This window comes from Mastigoproctus giganteus, chromosome 4 (genome assembly GCF_048544385.1).
Source record: "Mastigoproctus giganteus isolate SK-2022 chromosome 4, ASM4854438v1, whole genome shotgun sequence".
Classification (NCBI taxonomy): Eukaryota; Metazoa; Arthropoda; class Arachnida; order Uropygi; family Thelyphonidae; genus Mastigoproctus; species Mastigoproctus giganteus.
In genome coordinates this window covers 223,155,506-223,173,497 of record NC_143578.1, presented here as the reverse complement: position 1 = coordinate 223,173,497, position 17,992 = coordinate 223,155,506, and the positions used below count along the sequence as shown (strand labels likewise).

Below are 17,992 nucleotides of genomic sequence, written 5' to 3'. Positions count from 1 at the left end.
GTATACTGCGCTTTTCATCCACAAACAACCCTAAAAACAAAAATCTAATGGAATGAGGTCTGAAGACCTTGGTGGCCAATGAACCGGACCACTGCAGCCAATCTATCATTCAGGGAAAGTTCGATTTAGATACAGTATCGTCTGGTGATACAGTATTCTATCACCAGATGGGTCTAATGTGCAGGAGCTCCATCATGCTGTAACTACAACCAATCCTTGTAGCCTAGGGAACATCCTCCAATAGTAGTGGAAGTTCGTTTTTCAGAAATTATAGGTAAATGGGCCATGTAAGATGCTTTTGTAACACAACAAGCCCAATCAACTGATTGTCAATGATACCGCACCACACAATTACAGAGAAGCGATGTTGAAAATTTGTTTCTATGGCATGTGGATTTTCATCTAACCACCTATGAGAGTTACAGGTGTTGTTGATACCATCACGGGTGAAAATAGCTTCATCGCTGAACAGTATTAATGGAATTAATCGGCAATTAGCATTTACCCACTAGCAAAATTCCAATTGCTGAGCGTCATCTCCTGGTTCAAGGTGTTGCACCCACCATATGTGAAATGGATACAAGCCATGCTCACGTAATGTTCGCCATACTCTTGTCTGTGGGACACCGGTTGGCGTAGAAATTCTTTGTTTGCTAATAGTAGGACTACGTTCTCACAACTGAAGAATGTGTTCTATTTCATCCACATTTTGTTCATTTGCACATTCAGAAGAAATGTGAACACTGGGAACTGTACCATTCTCACGCAGTTTGGTGTAAATACTAGTAAGCGCTCTTGAATCTGGTATTCTGCAGTTAGGAAACCATTGATGGTATTCTTACAAGCAGCAGCGCTTCCACCACAAAAACCATAGACAAACACCATATCAGCATATTCCACATGCATGAAGATGTTCTTAACAAACACTTCTAACACCAAACAGCATCAGGTTATAAATGCTTCTTGGTCACATCTGATTCAGGGAGCTGTGCGCACCAGTTTCAAAAACAGCTTTATCTCCATATCCATTGAGAATTGGACACATGTTTATATGAACTTTTTTTTTACTCAGAATAATCAATACTATAACCTCCTAAAATATTTACTATTCCTCCTGAATTATCCTGTACATATTATAAATATAACTTACAGTACCACATTACTTTTCATTTGAACCTCATATTATACAAAGAGCTGGATTTTTTTTAAAAGCCTTCCTGTTTCACTTTTCTTGGGTAACCTGAAAAAAAAATCCATCTCAAATAAATTTAAAGCGATGAATCCTAATAAAAAAATTCCTATTGGAATAAAGGGAATCATCATCTCACAATTTCAATTGGAAAAACAAGAACAGATGAAAGGTGTAACACCATATGCTTGACAATGGCTGTAGATAAATTATTTCTGATTGCTTACTGTATTATAATGTTACTATTCAAATATCATACATCTTACTATTAGTAGCGGTCATCTCAATGGTGGTGGTAGTAGGAACAGATTTCATTACATATGGTTGACTATGCCTCATGGAAACCAACTATTAGTAAGTCTTGTGAAGATGTACTTAAGTTCACCATCTAATTTTCTTTGGATTACAAATCATTCCCAATTTTATAACTGTCATAACTAGCAAACAATAACACAAGTTTTAAATTCATAATATAATAAGATAATTTATAATTCGAAAGGTTGTATTCCTTACTAGAAGTTCCTTAAGTTGCACTTACCTTTGTCGTTGCAATCAGCTCCTTCATATCTAGTACCAAAGCAGTCACAGCTGATAGAAGTATAATGATTAATACATTTGGCACCATATGAACAAGTATTACTGGTCTCACACTTGTCTATGCAACCATCTTCAATGTGAGAAAATGATTTTAATGGCACAGATGAAAAGTTGGAATTGGCATGATTGAAATGAATGTTACCTAAACATCCATACATCTGTCCAAAGGTGTATTTTTGACTGTGTATTGTAGTGTTGCTGTCCATACCTATGGAAAGTTTATTATCATTAAATGAAAAAAAGTCAAAGATTAAACCTTTATCTTTAATTTTTTTATTGCGACATTTAAATTATCAGAACATAAAAATAAATAAATAAATAAATCTTTATTACAGATTAGTGTTATAATAATAAAACAAAAAAGGTAGCCATCTGCTACAAATAATGTCCAGAGTAGCAAAGTTATATTATTCATTATGGTTCTGAATTCAGAAACTTAATGAAGGAACTAACAGTAAAGCAACAGTTCAAAATTTCTTTTTTTTTATTTTATTTTATTTTATTTTATATTTCATAAATAAAGGGATAAAAATCTCTGCTATAATCAGAAAATTAAGGTGTTTTCAGAATACTAAATGGCTATTTTCCAAATGGTTCTTTTTTTTCTTTTTCTTTAAAGAGGTCAGAAGTAAAAAGACAAATAATATTCTTTTCAACACTGGCCAAATAAAGTAAAACAAAGTCCACCTACATAGGGGAAAAAAAAGAAAGAAAAAAAAAAATAAATAAATAGAATGAATGGAAGAAAATTTTCAGAAAAAATTATGAAATGATATATCTCTGTGATTGGCAAATATGTCAAAAAAAAAAAGCTGTCAGATACTGAAATTAAAATTTTCAGAGAGAGTAATAAATAAACTGAAGGTTGCCTAATGAAGAATAAGTGGAAATTAAACAAAGGTTACATAATGAAGAGTAAATGAAAATACCTGTGGGAAAGAACAGAAGAAGAAATTCAGCCGTTGATGCTCCATATTTTCAAGGGAGGGGGGGAGCTACAATGCACACTCAGCAGGTAAAGGACGAACATAGTGTTTTGATAACTCTCTGGGTTGAGGGGTTAATAGCTCTGACACTAGGTAGTAAGTAAACACAGTCCTGATTGGCAAAGTGCTTGAAGTTGTGAAAAAATGAAATACAAAATGCATGAACAGAGAACAAAATCCAAAGACCACAATCTAGTGAGGAAAACATTTTGACAATTCAAACTAAAAATAGTAAAGACTACCCCATAATTAAAACGGCTGCCCCAGTTATCCGAAAATGAATAGATAAAAAAAATAAAATTAATTTTGAGAAAAGGAAACTACAGATAAATAAATAAGTTATAATATGAATATACTGTAAATAACAAGTAAAAAGCAGCAAAACAAATTAAAACATGCAAAAGTGTGGAAATAATGAAATCTGATATAGCAACGATGCATTAATGTGCTAATATAATATAAAATATACAATCAAAATAGACTGGAAATACCATTACATTAGACTAGAGAATATGTGGGAAAAAGTAAAGGTTGAAGACTGTGAAATGTGCTAAACTGAAAAAAAAGGATAAGAGGGATTAAACTTAGTTAAGATGAAATTGAAAAATACTAAGGAGGAGAGGAAATGTTACAAATCTGGGGCCAGTTCATGTAACTTAAGGGGGTGAGGGGAAAGACAGGAAAGAGTTCCAAACAGCAAGCACAGATGAGCTGAAACTATAAATTAAACTGCAATAGTCCCTTTTTTCTTTTTCAGAGATCAGGAGTGAAATATAAATAATATCCTTGTTGACACTGACGAGACAGGAAATGTCACTTAAAAATTTTTAATGTGCTACTAGGGGGGCTTCACCTCCTGCTCACCTAACACTTTTCTATGTAAAACGTAGAGGTATGACAGAGTAAGCCAAATCTTTTCTACATAAAAGACACACCTGTCGAAACGCAGTGATCGATATCTAATCAGGAAATGACCAATGTAATTATTTACCTGTGCATGTAGTGACGTAATTGACCAACCCACTTGTACCATGTGACCCACATCCCTCTTCTCCCATTGGCTACCCCCATCCTCCACCACACAGCATTCTCAAGGTCATATAAATATCACTACGTAATTATTTGCCTGCATTTATATAAGTCACTTAGGAAAAGACTTTTTGCTTCAGGTTCCATAATGCATGAGGAATATTGTTGCATCTGAATGAGCAGGACTAAAATATTAAACTAAAATATTTACAAACTATACAAATATTTAAAATACAGTCCATTCCAGTTATTTGGGACACATCGGGACTAGTGCATTTTGGCCCGATTAAGCAGCTGCCCCAGTTATCCGAAATTTCACGTAAATAGTTAAAAATACAATGTACCCCCCCCTTTACAATTGGTTCACTGTACAACCAAATCACGTTACGACGAACTCGACATAATAAAGTACCGTTCACTATACGATGTGCAGTAAGTGCCGGAGTCATTGTGATCACATTTGTGAATTGAATTTTAATTTGAATTTTAACAGCGATTCTAATTAGTGAAAATAGGAGGAATATTATCCACAGGCTATAAAAGCAAATATATATTAAGCACAAATTTACCCTTTATTACCTTACCAATTAAAATATTAAATGATACGTGATAATCGGAATAATTAATACGTACTGTAATATGTACATACTAACTAGTTGACATTTCTGTTCGCTGACATTTGTGGGTGGGGGTTAAAATTTAAAACAGTAAAAAGATAAGCAATCAATAAAAGAGAACACGGCAAACACAATATACGCACAAGTGAGAACGGAGTAATGAGTTACAAAGCTTTAAAAATTGGAATGAAGAGAAGATTCTGAAAATTAATTTTTTTACATGATTGAAGATTTCATGGAAGTGTAAACTCATTTCACCATAATAACCCACAGAATTCCAGCTGTTGGTATTATCGCAAATTCAGTAAGATCGAGTTTACTGTCCGTTTATGATAGATTTCACTAACAGAAAAGCCCAATAAACAGATGACTGCTAATTGTTTTATGTTTGTGACCTCCAGAATTTCGACCGAACCATGTGGTACCGTCAAAGACAATCATAGGGTAATCTCCACTGCTGCAGTCTCCTGCCCCGATTAAACGGCATGCTGTCCCAATTAAGTGAAGTAAACCCTGGCTATTTTCTCGATTGGTTTCTGTTTTTTTAAGATTTGCCCCAAATAAACAGCTGCCCCGATTAACCGGTGGCCCAAATAACCGGAATCCACTGTATTTACAAAATACTAAACTATTTACAAATATACGAACTATATCAGGACGATGGGTTCCTTCATCAGCTGACATTAATATACATTGTCAACAGCAAGTGTCTAATTCTGATAACGTCATGCATCCCACGTACATGCTCTACATTGTCAACAGCAAGTGTCTGATTCTGCCTAGTATAACCCATTTGTGTACCTTCCATTTAACGTTCACCAACCTTGTGCACACGCTTCACTGTCTAATACATGACCATGCCTGGCATCATTTGATGTTCCATTTTAATGTTTTTTGTATATTAATGTAAGCTGACAAAGGGACCCCGTCCCGATACAGAAGAGGTATTATTGTAAACAGATTAATATTTTGTAAATATTTTAGTTTTTTGTAAATATTTGTATAGGTTTGTTATTATTTGTATAATAATAACATTATACTAACATTATAATGCACTGATCGAAATGTAATCAGGAAATGACCTATGTAATTATTTACTTGTGCATTTGTAGTGATATAACTGCCCCGCCCTCTTCTCCCATTGGCTTGAATAAATATTAGTATTTAGTATTAGTCACATGGTACAAGAAAGCCTATGGCTTATGCTGCACCAGCCAAAAAAAAAAACCCGAACAAAACAATGAATAAAAAAAATAAATAAATAAATAATAATAATTAATAAAAAAAAGGAAATTAAACCTATCATCCTACGCGCTTCCCTGACCCGAAGGTACTATTCAGATGACCTTTGAATTTCTCCAAACTGTCAGCCTCTACCATCCATGTAGGCAACTTATTCCAGTAATTTAACTCGCTGGCTAAAATAAAACTTCCTGCAGTCCAATCTAAACATTTCCCCCCATAACTTGAATTTATGTCCCCTAGTTCTAGCATCATTTATAATCTTGAAAATTTCGTCCTCATTCATATTACTGATGCCTCTCAGAGCCTTAAACACCTCAATCAAATCTCCTCTAAGGTGTCTAGTTTCCAAACTCTGCAACCCACATATTTGAAGTCTTTCTTCATAAGGATGCCCTTTTGCTGATCTCAACAGGTGAGTGACCCGTCTTTGCACCCTTTCAAGAAGCTCGATATCTTTCTTTAGGTGCGGTCTCCATACTTGAACACAGTATTCCAAGTGTGATCTAACAAAAGCCTTATATAATGGGATTATCATGTCCCTATTTCTACTTGCAAAAGTTTGATAGATCATCGATAGGACACAATGGGAATTCCTTGCAACCTATTTACAATGCTCAGAGAATTTCTTGTCTGACCATATCGTAACACCCAAGTCCCTTTCCTCCAGTACTGGGTTTAGTTGAACTCCACCAAGCGAATAAGTTATTTTGGGATTACTGTTTCCCAGGTGTAATACCTTACACTTTGTTGGATTAAAGCATAGCTGCCATTTTTCTGACCATTCCTGAAGTCTATCTAGGTCTCTCTGAAGAAGCTCAGCTTGACAGTGATCATTAACCACTACCAATTTTAACATCATCTGCAAATTTAGACATCACGCCCTCTATCCCTTCATCAATGTCGTTTATAAAAATTAAAAACAACAGTGGTCCTAATACTGATCCTTGGGGAACCCCACTTCTTATATCAACCCAATATGAGGAATAGCCATTTATCACAACCCTCTGCCTCCTGCCCTGAAGCCATCCTGCTATCCATCGAAGGATTTTCCCAGTGATTTCAACCTGTTCTAGCTTATAAAGCAATCGCTCATGTGGGACTGAGTCAAAAGTTTTGCTGAAATCTAAATAAACAATGTCGAAATTATTCCCTAAATACAGGTCGTGAGTGACCCTTTCGAAATAGCGAACCAGATTTGTTAAACATGATTTTCCTTTTACAAAACCATGCTGAGTATCCTTGAGAATTTCAATTCGATCCAAATGATCCTGAATTCCACCCTTGATCACTGCCTCCATGATTTCCCCTACCACTGATGTCAGACTGACAGGTCTGACATCAGTGGTAGGGGAAATCAGACTGACAGGTCGATAATTTCCCACTTCACTTTTAGAGCCATCCTTATGTATGGGAGATGCGTTGGCACTTTTCCAATCCAGTGGAATCTCCCCAGAGTCTAGTGATGCTCGCATAATTAGCCTCAATAGTTCAATGCACTCACTTGCCGCCTCCCTTAAGATTATGGGGTATATTCCATCAACTCCAGGAGCCTTACTGGACTGTAGGCTTGAAAGTTTTTTCATTAAATAATCTTGTGAAATTTCAATATCATTAATTACATATTTTTCAACTTCGCTCCCACAATTTCCCATTGCCACAAAAGGTTTTTCATTTGTAAATATCGATGCAAAATAACTGTTGAGTTCATCTGCAACGGCAGCTGGTATATTTAATACTATCCCCTTTCCCTTACGTAAGGGTCCGATCTGGTTTGTCCTGCTCGTCTTGGAATTTATATATGTGAAGAATTCCTTATCCCCCCCTCTTTGCTCTGTTTGCTAGTGATTTCTCATAAACTGCCTTTGCTTGTCGAACCTTTTCTGTGGCTCTATTACAGATCACCTTGTAGCTGTTATAGGCTTCACTAGGAAGAAAAGCTTATCACTAGGAAAACTTTTTTAATGTATAGAGAGAAAATAAAGCCCACTTATACAGAAAAAGAATAATTGGAAAATAAGGAAACACCAAAATGCAATGAGGCAGCAGTGATTTTTGTTGTTTGCAGGTTTAAAGTTTCCAAAAATGAGAAAATAGAATGAATAGAAGAAAATATATATTTTTTTTCTTTGCCTTAAAAATATGAGGTGTCAGTGGCCAAATTCCTTCTTATACTCTTTCCTGGGTATTCTCTTTATTCCTTATTAGGCAACCTTCATTTTACTCTCTAAATTTTCAATACAGTATGCAACAGCTTTAACCAATCAAAGAGACATATCGTCTCACTGGCATTCACTTCTTAATTTTTTTTTCATTCATTCTAGTTTTTCATTTTTGGAAACTCTAAACCTGCAAAGGAACATTCTGTCTAGCTGGTTTTTGGCATTTCCTATCTGGTTGGTATTGACAAGAATATTACACTGGTCTGCATAGATTTTGTTTTCAAAATTCATTGTGTTTCTGGGTGTATCTTTAGTGCTAATTCTAAAAATCCAAACTGATTTTACCTATTATGTACAGCTTTTAATAAACAGTAAAAAATGTTTTCTTAGGTGCAAATTCCATGTACATGCAATATACATACTACTTCCTTTGTGAATGACAGGTATAGATATATACAGATGTGTTTAGACATGAATCAAGGTAACTTTATAAACTATATAAAAGTATTGATTCCATATTCAGTTGTTTTCTGGTGCAGTTGTGGTAACTAGTATCAGCTTTTAATGTGATTCTCAATATTCTGTATCCCTGACAATGGTAGCTTCTGGTTACATGGACAAGCCAAATACATTCTGTTACACTTGTGTTAACTACATTGTGACTACATTGTAGTTACAATGTAGTAACTACAACATTAACTACACAAAAATTCCTGTTTGTGTTAACTACATCATTTGTGAAAAATGCTGCATATTTTGGAATTAAATTATATAACCAAGATAAAAGTAGCCTCACTTCCCTGAAGGGCTTGTGATTGTGGAAATGTGGTAAAAAGAAAGCTATAACAATTTGTCATTCCCATGATGCGAAGAAAACCTCAGGATTATATTAACAACTGCCACTTTTATTCCATAAATGTAGTAGGCTATAACACAAAGCCACTTTATGTTATAGCCTACTTCGTTATAACACAAAGAACAAGCAAAACATATGTGTTTATAAACATTATTTCAGCCTGGCAACATTATTTCAGCTGTAAGGTACCATATGGACCCTGAACTATTGGTACCATCTCCACCAGTTGTTCTTGAAAAATATGCCAGTGATCCTAAATTGTACATTTGTGATGTAAAAAATAATATAAACTATTGTAAAGAAGAAACAACTGTGAACCACAACTGTTTACATAAAGCGAACTGTAAGATCTTGTGAGAGGTTTAAATCTATCCAAAGTATTGGCAGAACATTAAGGTCAAGACTGTGATTCAAGAGTCTAATGACCCCAGAAACAGTCTTTTAGTGGTATAGACATGAAAAAGGAAATGCTTCTCCATTTTTCTGAAGAAGGCTCAAGAATATATTTCAACAACATTCCTGCAGTTATCAACTTTTTTGGAATTTTCTAAAAAAAACTTCAAAGGAGTTCTCCTTCATAATGAAAAAAAAAAGCATGCATCCATTTCTGTAGTCCATTCACCACACTTGAAAGAAAACAACAAAAATGTTAAGCTTCTTTTAGGGGGGGGGGAACTCAGTACAAGAATCATGGTTGGCTTGTGGTGGAGATTTTAAAGTTACTGGCCTGCTATTTGACCAACAACTTGGTTAAGCAAATATGCCTTGTTTTCTGTATGATAGTTGAGTGATATCTGAACACTGGGAAAAGAAAGCCACCAAGACAGTCTCAGACACCAACTTTAAAGAACATTACAGATGAGCTGCTAGTAGATCGAAACAAAGTGCTGTTATCCCCTCTGTATATTAAATTATTTTTAATGAAACTTCATCCAAGTCCTGAATAAAGAAAGAAATTGTTTCAAGTATGTTTGGACTAAATTCCTATTGCTTACATACAAAAAAAATCAAAACAGGAATTTTTGTTGGACCTCAAAATCCACAAGCCACTGATAGATTCTGTGTTTGAAGAATCCATGAAACAAACTGGAAAAAGACACTTGGACTGGCTTTAAAAATGTAATGCAATTTTTTCAGGAACAAACATCCAGATTATGAGACCAATATCAGTGTTTAGATACACTTTTTGCACTCTCATCACAACTATTTCTCAGAAAATTAGGTAGTTAAAATGAAGGATGTTGGGGGTAGTAACTTGTTACCAATGCAGAGTAACAAGTTACTTGTTCCAAGTAACTTGTTACTCTGCATAAATGCAAATTTTCTTATAACCAGTCTACAATTATCTTTCCTTAATTTCAATTTAAAAATATAAGATATTTAACTCATACCTTTTTATACAAAGTTCTTCGGACTGACACTCACATCAAATTAATACATTATATCAAACTAAGTTTATGACAAGATATTATGGTTTAAAATTGTTAATATATACAGGTTTCTTAAAAATAATCCTGTATTCAATTTCCATAATCTACTCACTGCCGAAAGGAAGAGCAAAGCGAAGTCTATGTACTTCAACCCACTAAAAACTAAACCACCCAGCAATAATGGACAGGAAATTGAAGACCATTGTCAAATTCACTAAAATATTTTTAAACTAAACTTCTTAATAAGGGACAAAGTTATTTCAGGATGGTCTGCACATCAACCCACTAAAAACTAAACCAGCAATAATGGACAGGAAATTGAAGACCGTTGTCAAATTTACTAAAATATTTTTAGACTAAACTTCTTAATAAGGGACAAAGTTATTTCAGGATGGTCTATACTCACAAGAAGTAAAGTGACACTTAACAATCTCCACTCTTTTATACTAATAATACGGTTCAGTTTAGTGTACCGTGAACGAGATTATTTTTATTAACCAATGTAAATGATGTTATTTACATCATGCGCGTAAAGGTCCACGAGTCCGAAATTGCATGGTCTATGTACATTTATAGCGTTAGGGTTTAACTTCATTTCAAGACTATTGAGAGTTTTGTATATTCAGAGTGTATTAATTATTCTTGCCTCATTAAAAAGAAACATATGGGTCTCATGGATGGTATGAAAGGAAAGTTCAGATACACCTGTCCTTTCTGCCTTAACGAATGCCTGGTGTTGTTGTATTTGCATCGAAAGATAATTTTGGATAGAACCAATATAAAAAGAGTTACACTCCCCACACGCAATGTTACAGACTATGTTGGTACATTCCATATTAACTGTAGTATTCTTCCTCATCTTCAATACTGTGTGGAGTTTACTTATGGGTTGCACAACATTTTTAAATTCCGGGTTTTTAAAAATAGTAATGAATTGTTTATACCATTGTTGTACATAAGGAACTTTAATAAAATATTTTTGTGTAATGTTTTTATTATTAAATGAAACAGTTTCTGATTTTTGTTTCGCCTGTCGTTATTCTCTATTGTACCTAATGTATATCCCCTGTTCAAAAATCTTGTTGAGAGTTCCTTAAGTTCATTATTAAGAGATTCCTGTGTAGAACTATATTTGTATGCATTATAGAATTGGTTAAAAATTATACTTCTTTTATAAGTAAAAGGGTGATAACTTGAATTATGTAAAAATTTTCCTGTGTTTGTTGGTTTGCAGTATATTTTAAAATGTATGCTTTCTTTCGTTGACCCTAGTTAACATAAAATTAAGAAAATTTATAGATTTCTCTCCCGGTTTTTCATCTTCTAAAGTAAACCTAAGTCTCGTATGAATTTTGTTAAATGAGATTAATTACAATATCCATGAGATTAATTACAATATCTTTATGAGAAATGACCAGGATATCGTCAAGGTTTGTTTGTTTGTTATTTGGTTTTTAGGAGCATTAGCAACTAAGGTCATATTGCTCCGGGATATGTGGTGGTCATTCTCTGACCTTTCCGCATCCTCCATATTTGGTGGTGACGGGCTCGAAACCCAGTCTAATCAAGAAGCGTGTGCTACGCACTGCTGCTCCTTCCCACCTGGCTACGGAGGTGCCTTATTGTCAAGGTACCTACCATAAAATGTTAAGTTTGAAACATACAGATTTAAATGTATTTGTTCGATAATGTTAAGGTAAATTTCTGCGACAAGGCCACTAAGGCTTAATCCCATCGGGAGTCCAAAAATTTGTCTATAGATATTCAATGTAATTGGCTTGAATGAGAAATCTGATTAAATAAAATATTTCAGTTTTTGGTAACTTGGTTTTATTCAATATTATGGAATCACTGTTAATCAAATCCCATTATGTATTGAGCGAATAATTAACATCTACATTAGTGTATAATGAGACAATGTCTAGGGAAAACAATTTATCATCTTTATCTAACTTGTCTTTTAATTTATTAAAAAGTGAATTTGAATTTTTTATACTGAATTTTAAAATAAGACAAAGGTTTTATAATATCATACAAATATGACACGAGGGATGCAAAGGCCGAATTTTTGTAGGAGACAATAAGCCTAATTGGACATTCCCGTTTTGTGCACCTTAATTTGTCCAAACAGGGTAGATACATTATTGGTTCGATCTTTTAGATTCTTTAGAGTTGCCATTGTAATATAGTCCTTCTTCCTGTATTCAGTTAAAAGTGTTATTATATTGTTTTATTAAGTTGTCAAATGTAATTCTATTTTCCAGTTGATATGTTGAATTATTGGATACAATATTATTCAATTTCCAATATAATCCTTTCTATTTAAGACGACAACAGTGTCCCCTTTATCTGCTCTTTGTATTACAATATTATAATTTTTTCTTAATTTTTGTAAACCGATCCTTTCTTCTTTTGATAGTTTAAGTATACTTGGGTCCTTAGAATTATTGATAATATTGTTAATCTGCTGTATTAATCCTTCTTTGTTCTTATTATTTCTTAAGCCATATTCAAATTCAATTATTGTTTGTTTTTTCGGAAGTTGTGTAGGTGACAGATTATAATTAAGACCTTTTTTGAGGATATTTATTTGGCCTGCAGATAAATTGTACGCGGGTAAATTTATGACACTGAGGTTAGAACTATTATCTGTATTATTAAAAATAATATCATTCTGTGGTACAGTTGATTCCCTTGATTGCTGAAATTTATCTCAATAAGATCGAGCTGGTATCCTTAACACCACATCTCCCTAATATAACGTTCTACAGTAAATATCGTGATGACATCTTAATAATTACTAATAAATATACAGGGTGTCTCGAAAATACACAGCATAACTTCAGGAACGAGTTCCACATAGGTAGACAATAAAAATATTTTATATCAACATAATTCCGGAAATGCTTGGTTCCCAAGTTATTAACCGAAATGTCTTATCTCCCGCAAGTGATTTCCTTCATCACAAGGTACTGACAGAATCTGGTGGTTTTCCATTCCGACCTTGCTCCTCAAATCAGGAGCAAGCGGATATGAACTTTATGTATGGTTTGGAGGACGGCAATGCTCTGGAGGCTCATTTGTACCACGAAAGGTTCCCAGAACGAAGATGTCCAGACAGGAAAATGTTTGAAGGTATCCATCGCCGCCTTTGTGAACATGGGTCCTTTACACCTCGTGCTGCCGACAGAGGACAACCAAGGTCTACGACTCCTGAAGTAGAGGAGATTTTGGATGTTGTGCATGCCACTCCTGGAATCAGCACACGCAGAATAGCAATGCAACTGGCTGTTCAACGTTCGACTATTTGGAGAGAACACCAACTGTATATCCTTACCATCTGCAACGGGTACAGGCCTTGTCACCAGCAGATTACCCTGCGCTTACCCTCCATGCTCACCTGATTTAAACCCACTAGATTTCTTCTTGTGGGGCCATTCAAAGTTGATGGTGTATTCGACTCTGGTAGCTGATGTGGAAACTCTCTGCAATCGAATTGTAGCAGGTTGTGAGACAATACGAAACATGCCAGGAATTTGGCCTCATCTTTGCAAGTCCATGAGACGTCGATGTGAGGACTGCATTCAGGCAGAAGGTGGACATTTTGAACAATTACTATAAGGTGATGTGAACAGTTAAGTGTCATAGACAGACCTTCAAAACTCGGAAACCAAGCATTTCTGGAACTATGTTGATATAAAATAATTTTATTGTCTACATATGAGGAACTCATTCCTGAAGTTATGCCATGTATTTTTGAGACACCCTGTATAGTACAGAAGGTCCTGGATACATTTAATAACATTCATACTCGACTTAAGTTCACTCTAGAAATGGAAATCCTGCATCACAAATCCATAAATTTTCTAAATTTTACTTTAACCAGAGTTAATGCAAACATACTTTTTAAAATTTATAGGAAGCCAACGAATACTGGAAAATTTTTGCACCATTCGAGCTACCATCCTTTTACATATAAAAGGAGCATTATTACAGCTCTACTCAAGAATCCTTATTGGATGAGCTCACAGAACTGACAAAAAGATTTTTAAATAGGGGTTATTCATTACGTACCATTATGCAGATTAGTCAGCAGGCGAAATATAAATTGAAGATGGGTACAAATGACAGGGTGGATCACAAACATTTTTTTAAAGTTCCGTATATACAGCATTGGTATAGACAATTTATTAACATATTTAAGAACACTGAATATAAGATTGTTCCACAACCCGTGAGTAAGCTCCATGCCATCCTGAAATATAGGGCATATGAAGTTCCTACCATGGAAGCTCACAATATTGTTTACAATATTTCTTGTGGTGGGTGCAATTCTATGTATATTGCCTCGACCCAAAATTTACTTTCGGTAAGGATACAGCAGCATTTGGCATCAGTTAGGGCAGGTAGGACAGGTGCCTCTAAGCTTGCGTTTCATGCAATCACTGATGGACATGTGTTCCTTTTTAATGAATCGAAGGTTCTTAATAAACAGCGAGAATATTGTAAATTATTAATTGCCGAAACATTAGAAATGAGATTAAATGGTAACTCTATTAATATACGCAGACCTTATAATATTTCAGACTCGTAGATGCTTACACACATGCATGAATAGTAATTCATACATTGGTTTATATAAATAATCTCGTGTCAGGTGTCGTTAATTTTATATAAAATGGGGGAATATCATTCACCAATCGCTTTTGTGCTTCTTCTAAACACGGAAACAAACCGAATCAGGTGGTCTCTTAAAAGAAGTTGAAAAATGGTTTTAAAGTTTAATTTATGTGTCAATTAATTTATTTGTTTCGTCGTTTTTAGAATTTTGCAACAATTGTTTTTCAATTCTCATGATGGCTTGTGATGTCGGTTGGTTTTTGGAGGTTGGTGGCCGCTGTCTTTCCATAATTCTTTCCGATTTCCTTGACATGATATGAGAGTTGAAGTCATGATTATTTTAATTAATAGCTATTTTAATTTGATTTATTTATGACTATGCACAGAAGGGGGGGGGATGTTCATATTATAATCATTTGAGATTGAGTGTTGAGAGATTAACAGTCCTACTAAAGAGGTATGAGGTTTTCACCTATAATTTATGTTGATTCCATTGCTAAATGTTGAATGTTTCTACAACTGACTCTCCCCCCCACCACTAGATAATGTGTTGTTTCATCACCACTATCAAAGTGTGTGTTACCCTCCGTTCTTGCTACATGTCTATTATTGGCCTGTAATAACCGGTGTATTTTGTTTCTATGTCTATTGTTTGTTTCATTTTCTAATGCCTGTTTTCTAATTTGAATCACTGATTTTACATAGTTCCAAACATTAACATGAAGATATTTTTTTACTTTAGTTCGAAGGTTTTGGACTTGATTAAAATAGTTTTTCTTGTTAACAAGTCTATATTCTAATGTCATCTTAACGATTTTTTGCGATGTTTGAAATGCCAATTTTTGTATGCCTGATATTCTTTGTCTAAGAGTCACTCTGGCAAATTTTGTGATTAAGTTTGCCCTTAAACAATATTTAAGAAACCTAATATGAAATTTTTGTGCATCATATTTTAAAGTGATATAAATATATTTCTGAACCAAACTGTGTAGATGCATGTTCATATTTTTTATATTTATAACTTAAACATAGTGAAATATACAAGTGTTTAAGAGCAATTATAAAATAATGAATCGAAGTGCATGAATTCCTCTTATATATTTTGAAATCTTAATTTCAATCTATACCCTAGTTTGCATCATCCTAGGAAGGAAAAATAGGCCCTTCCCTTCATTAAGCCTGCTCAATCATTTTAAGTCCCCCTTAAACACTTCAATCACATCTCCAGGCTTGTTTGTTTGTTTGTTATTTGGAGCGTTAGCAACTAAGGCCATATTGCTCCTAGATATGCGGTGGCATTCCCTGACCTTTCCGCATCCTCCGTATTTGGTGGTGATGGGCTCGAACCCTGATCTAATCAAGAAGCGTGTGCTATGCACTGCTGCTCCTTCCCACCTGGCTACGGAGGCGCCCTTTAATCACATCTCCAGGCAATGCATAGTTTCCAACTTTTTACAGCTTACAGACTCCCTTATGATAAGAATATCTCTTTGCATCCAGAATTAACCTATTTTTTGAATTCCTTTATATCATTTTAAGCAGATCACTATCTTTCCTGACATGAGGCTTCCAGACCAGTATACAATATTCAAGATGTGATATGGCCTGATTTGTGAAGTTTCACAATTATCTAATTTATCTCTATGGCAAAATTCATATGTATCACTGACAGTCCTATCCTGTGCTGTCTCAGCATTTTCACTACACTATTTGAGAGAACTTCAAGAGATAGAGCTCATGTTTGGATTGTATTACAACCCCCCCCAAAGTATTTTCATTTTCAATAGTTCTTTCTGTTATATCACAGTTTTATCACACATCTAATTCCTTTTAGTGTGCTATCCTCCAATGATTTTAATCATGTGTTGAATCTTGATTTAATAGCATTAAAGTTTAATTGCCATATTTTTAATTTCAGTTGATGGATCAGCTATCCAACAGTCTAAAGATATGAGATAAACAACTTGGATGAAACACCAATAGTCAAGTATAAAAATTCACCAAAGTGTTGCACTATGAAATTTTACTTTTGGGGGGAATACACCAATTTACATTGGTAGCTTTCACAAACATCAACATGTGACATTACAGTTATATAATATAAGACAATTTTATTTGAGTTGGGGGGGGGACTTTAATTACTCTCATGGGTATGCCTATACCCAAAAACTTTCAAGACATGAGTTTTAAAGACAAAAAATATCCTCACTAAACTATATAAAACCAAAACCATTTTTCTTTCTTTCTAACAAAAATTAACATTCTCAGATAATATGAAATTATCACACACAAAATTGAAGTGGGGAGGACCACAACTGCATACTACAGGCAGGAATACAACTAAACAAAGTTGAGGACATGAGGTTAATACCATCAAATCAACAACAGCAATAAAAAAAAATCCTGCAATCCTGGTTTTTGGAAGAATGTTGCATGAGAATGGCATTCAATCTGTCTTCTGCATCTGAACTCCACAGCCTTTTTCTATAAAGAAGAACATGCCCTGCTGAATAAGCAACTTCTTTTGAAACTGTTTACAATTGAGACTTCCTCCACCCTCTAATCCAAAAACTCCAGAACCTTCAATACCATGAAGAGCAGTTTCTATTGATTTATGAGTTAGGAATACTTCCTCGTCCTCTTTTGTGTTTTAGCGGCTCAACCCTTGAAGTGAAAGAAAGTTAAGCCCTGTCTTATCAATTCAGTAGTAGGCTTTTTTCTTTTTTCTGCTTTAGAAACAAAAGGAATTCACTTGAATTCTTTTTGTTTCCTAATTTGTTGATGAGAAGAGATGCAATTTCCAAAATATCTGCAGAAATCTCTTGATATTAAATAAATTCTTGAAAAATGGAATTCTTTTGTCTATTCTTCAGGTATTCCTTCATATCAGGTTTTGTTTTTTGTTTTTTTTTTTTTCATTTTTCTTTTTACTCTTTTATATTCATTTTTATTTTCATTTCTTTCCCTTTATATTCATTTTTATTTTCATTTTTTTATTTATATTAATTTATTCTATTTTTTTCTCATTTATTTTCACTAAAAAAATGCTTTAGTTCATTCAAATTCACAGAGTATAAAATAATCTGTGACTTCTGAAAATGAAGAAAAACAGCTGCTGCCTGCTGTTAACAACTGAATATAAACATCGACCTTCATGGCACCATGATATTCAAGGGGGAAGTAGAATTTCATTATGTTGCGGCTGCCATGACCTGGGCTGAAAAAGAGTTTAATTAAATTATATTAATAACAGAATAAATTATA

At 34.2% G+C, this 17,992-nt stretch overlaps 1 protein-coding gene across 1 annotated transcript in view; it reads right to left on the bottom strand.

Moving 5' to 3' along the window:
- axo (axotactin) overlaps positions 1-17,992 on the bottom strand; it is a 564,741-nt gene that overhangs the window by 486,336 nt on the left and 60,413 nt on the right. Inside the window, exon 5 of the mRNA XM_090371184.1 lies at positions 1,728-1,994. Within this exon, the coding sequence (XP_090227310.1) occupies positions 1,728-1,994 (267 nt within the window). The remainder of the gene's footprint in view (positions 1-1,727; positions 1,995-17,992) is intronic.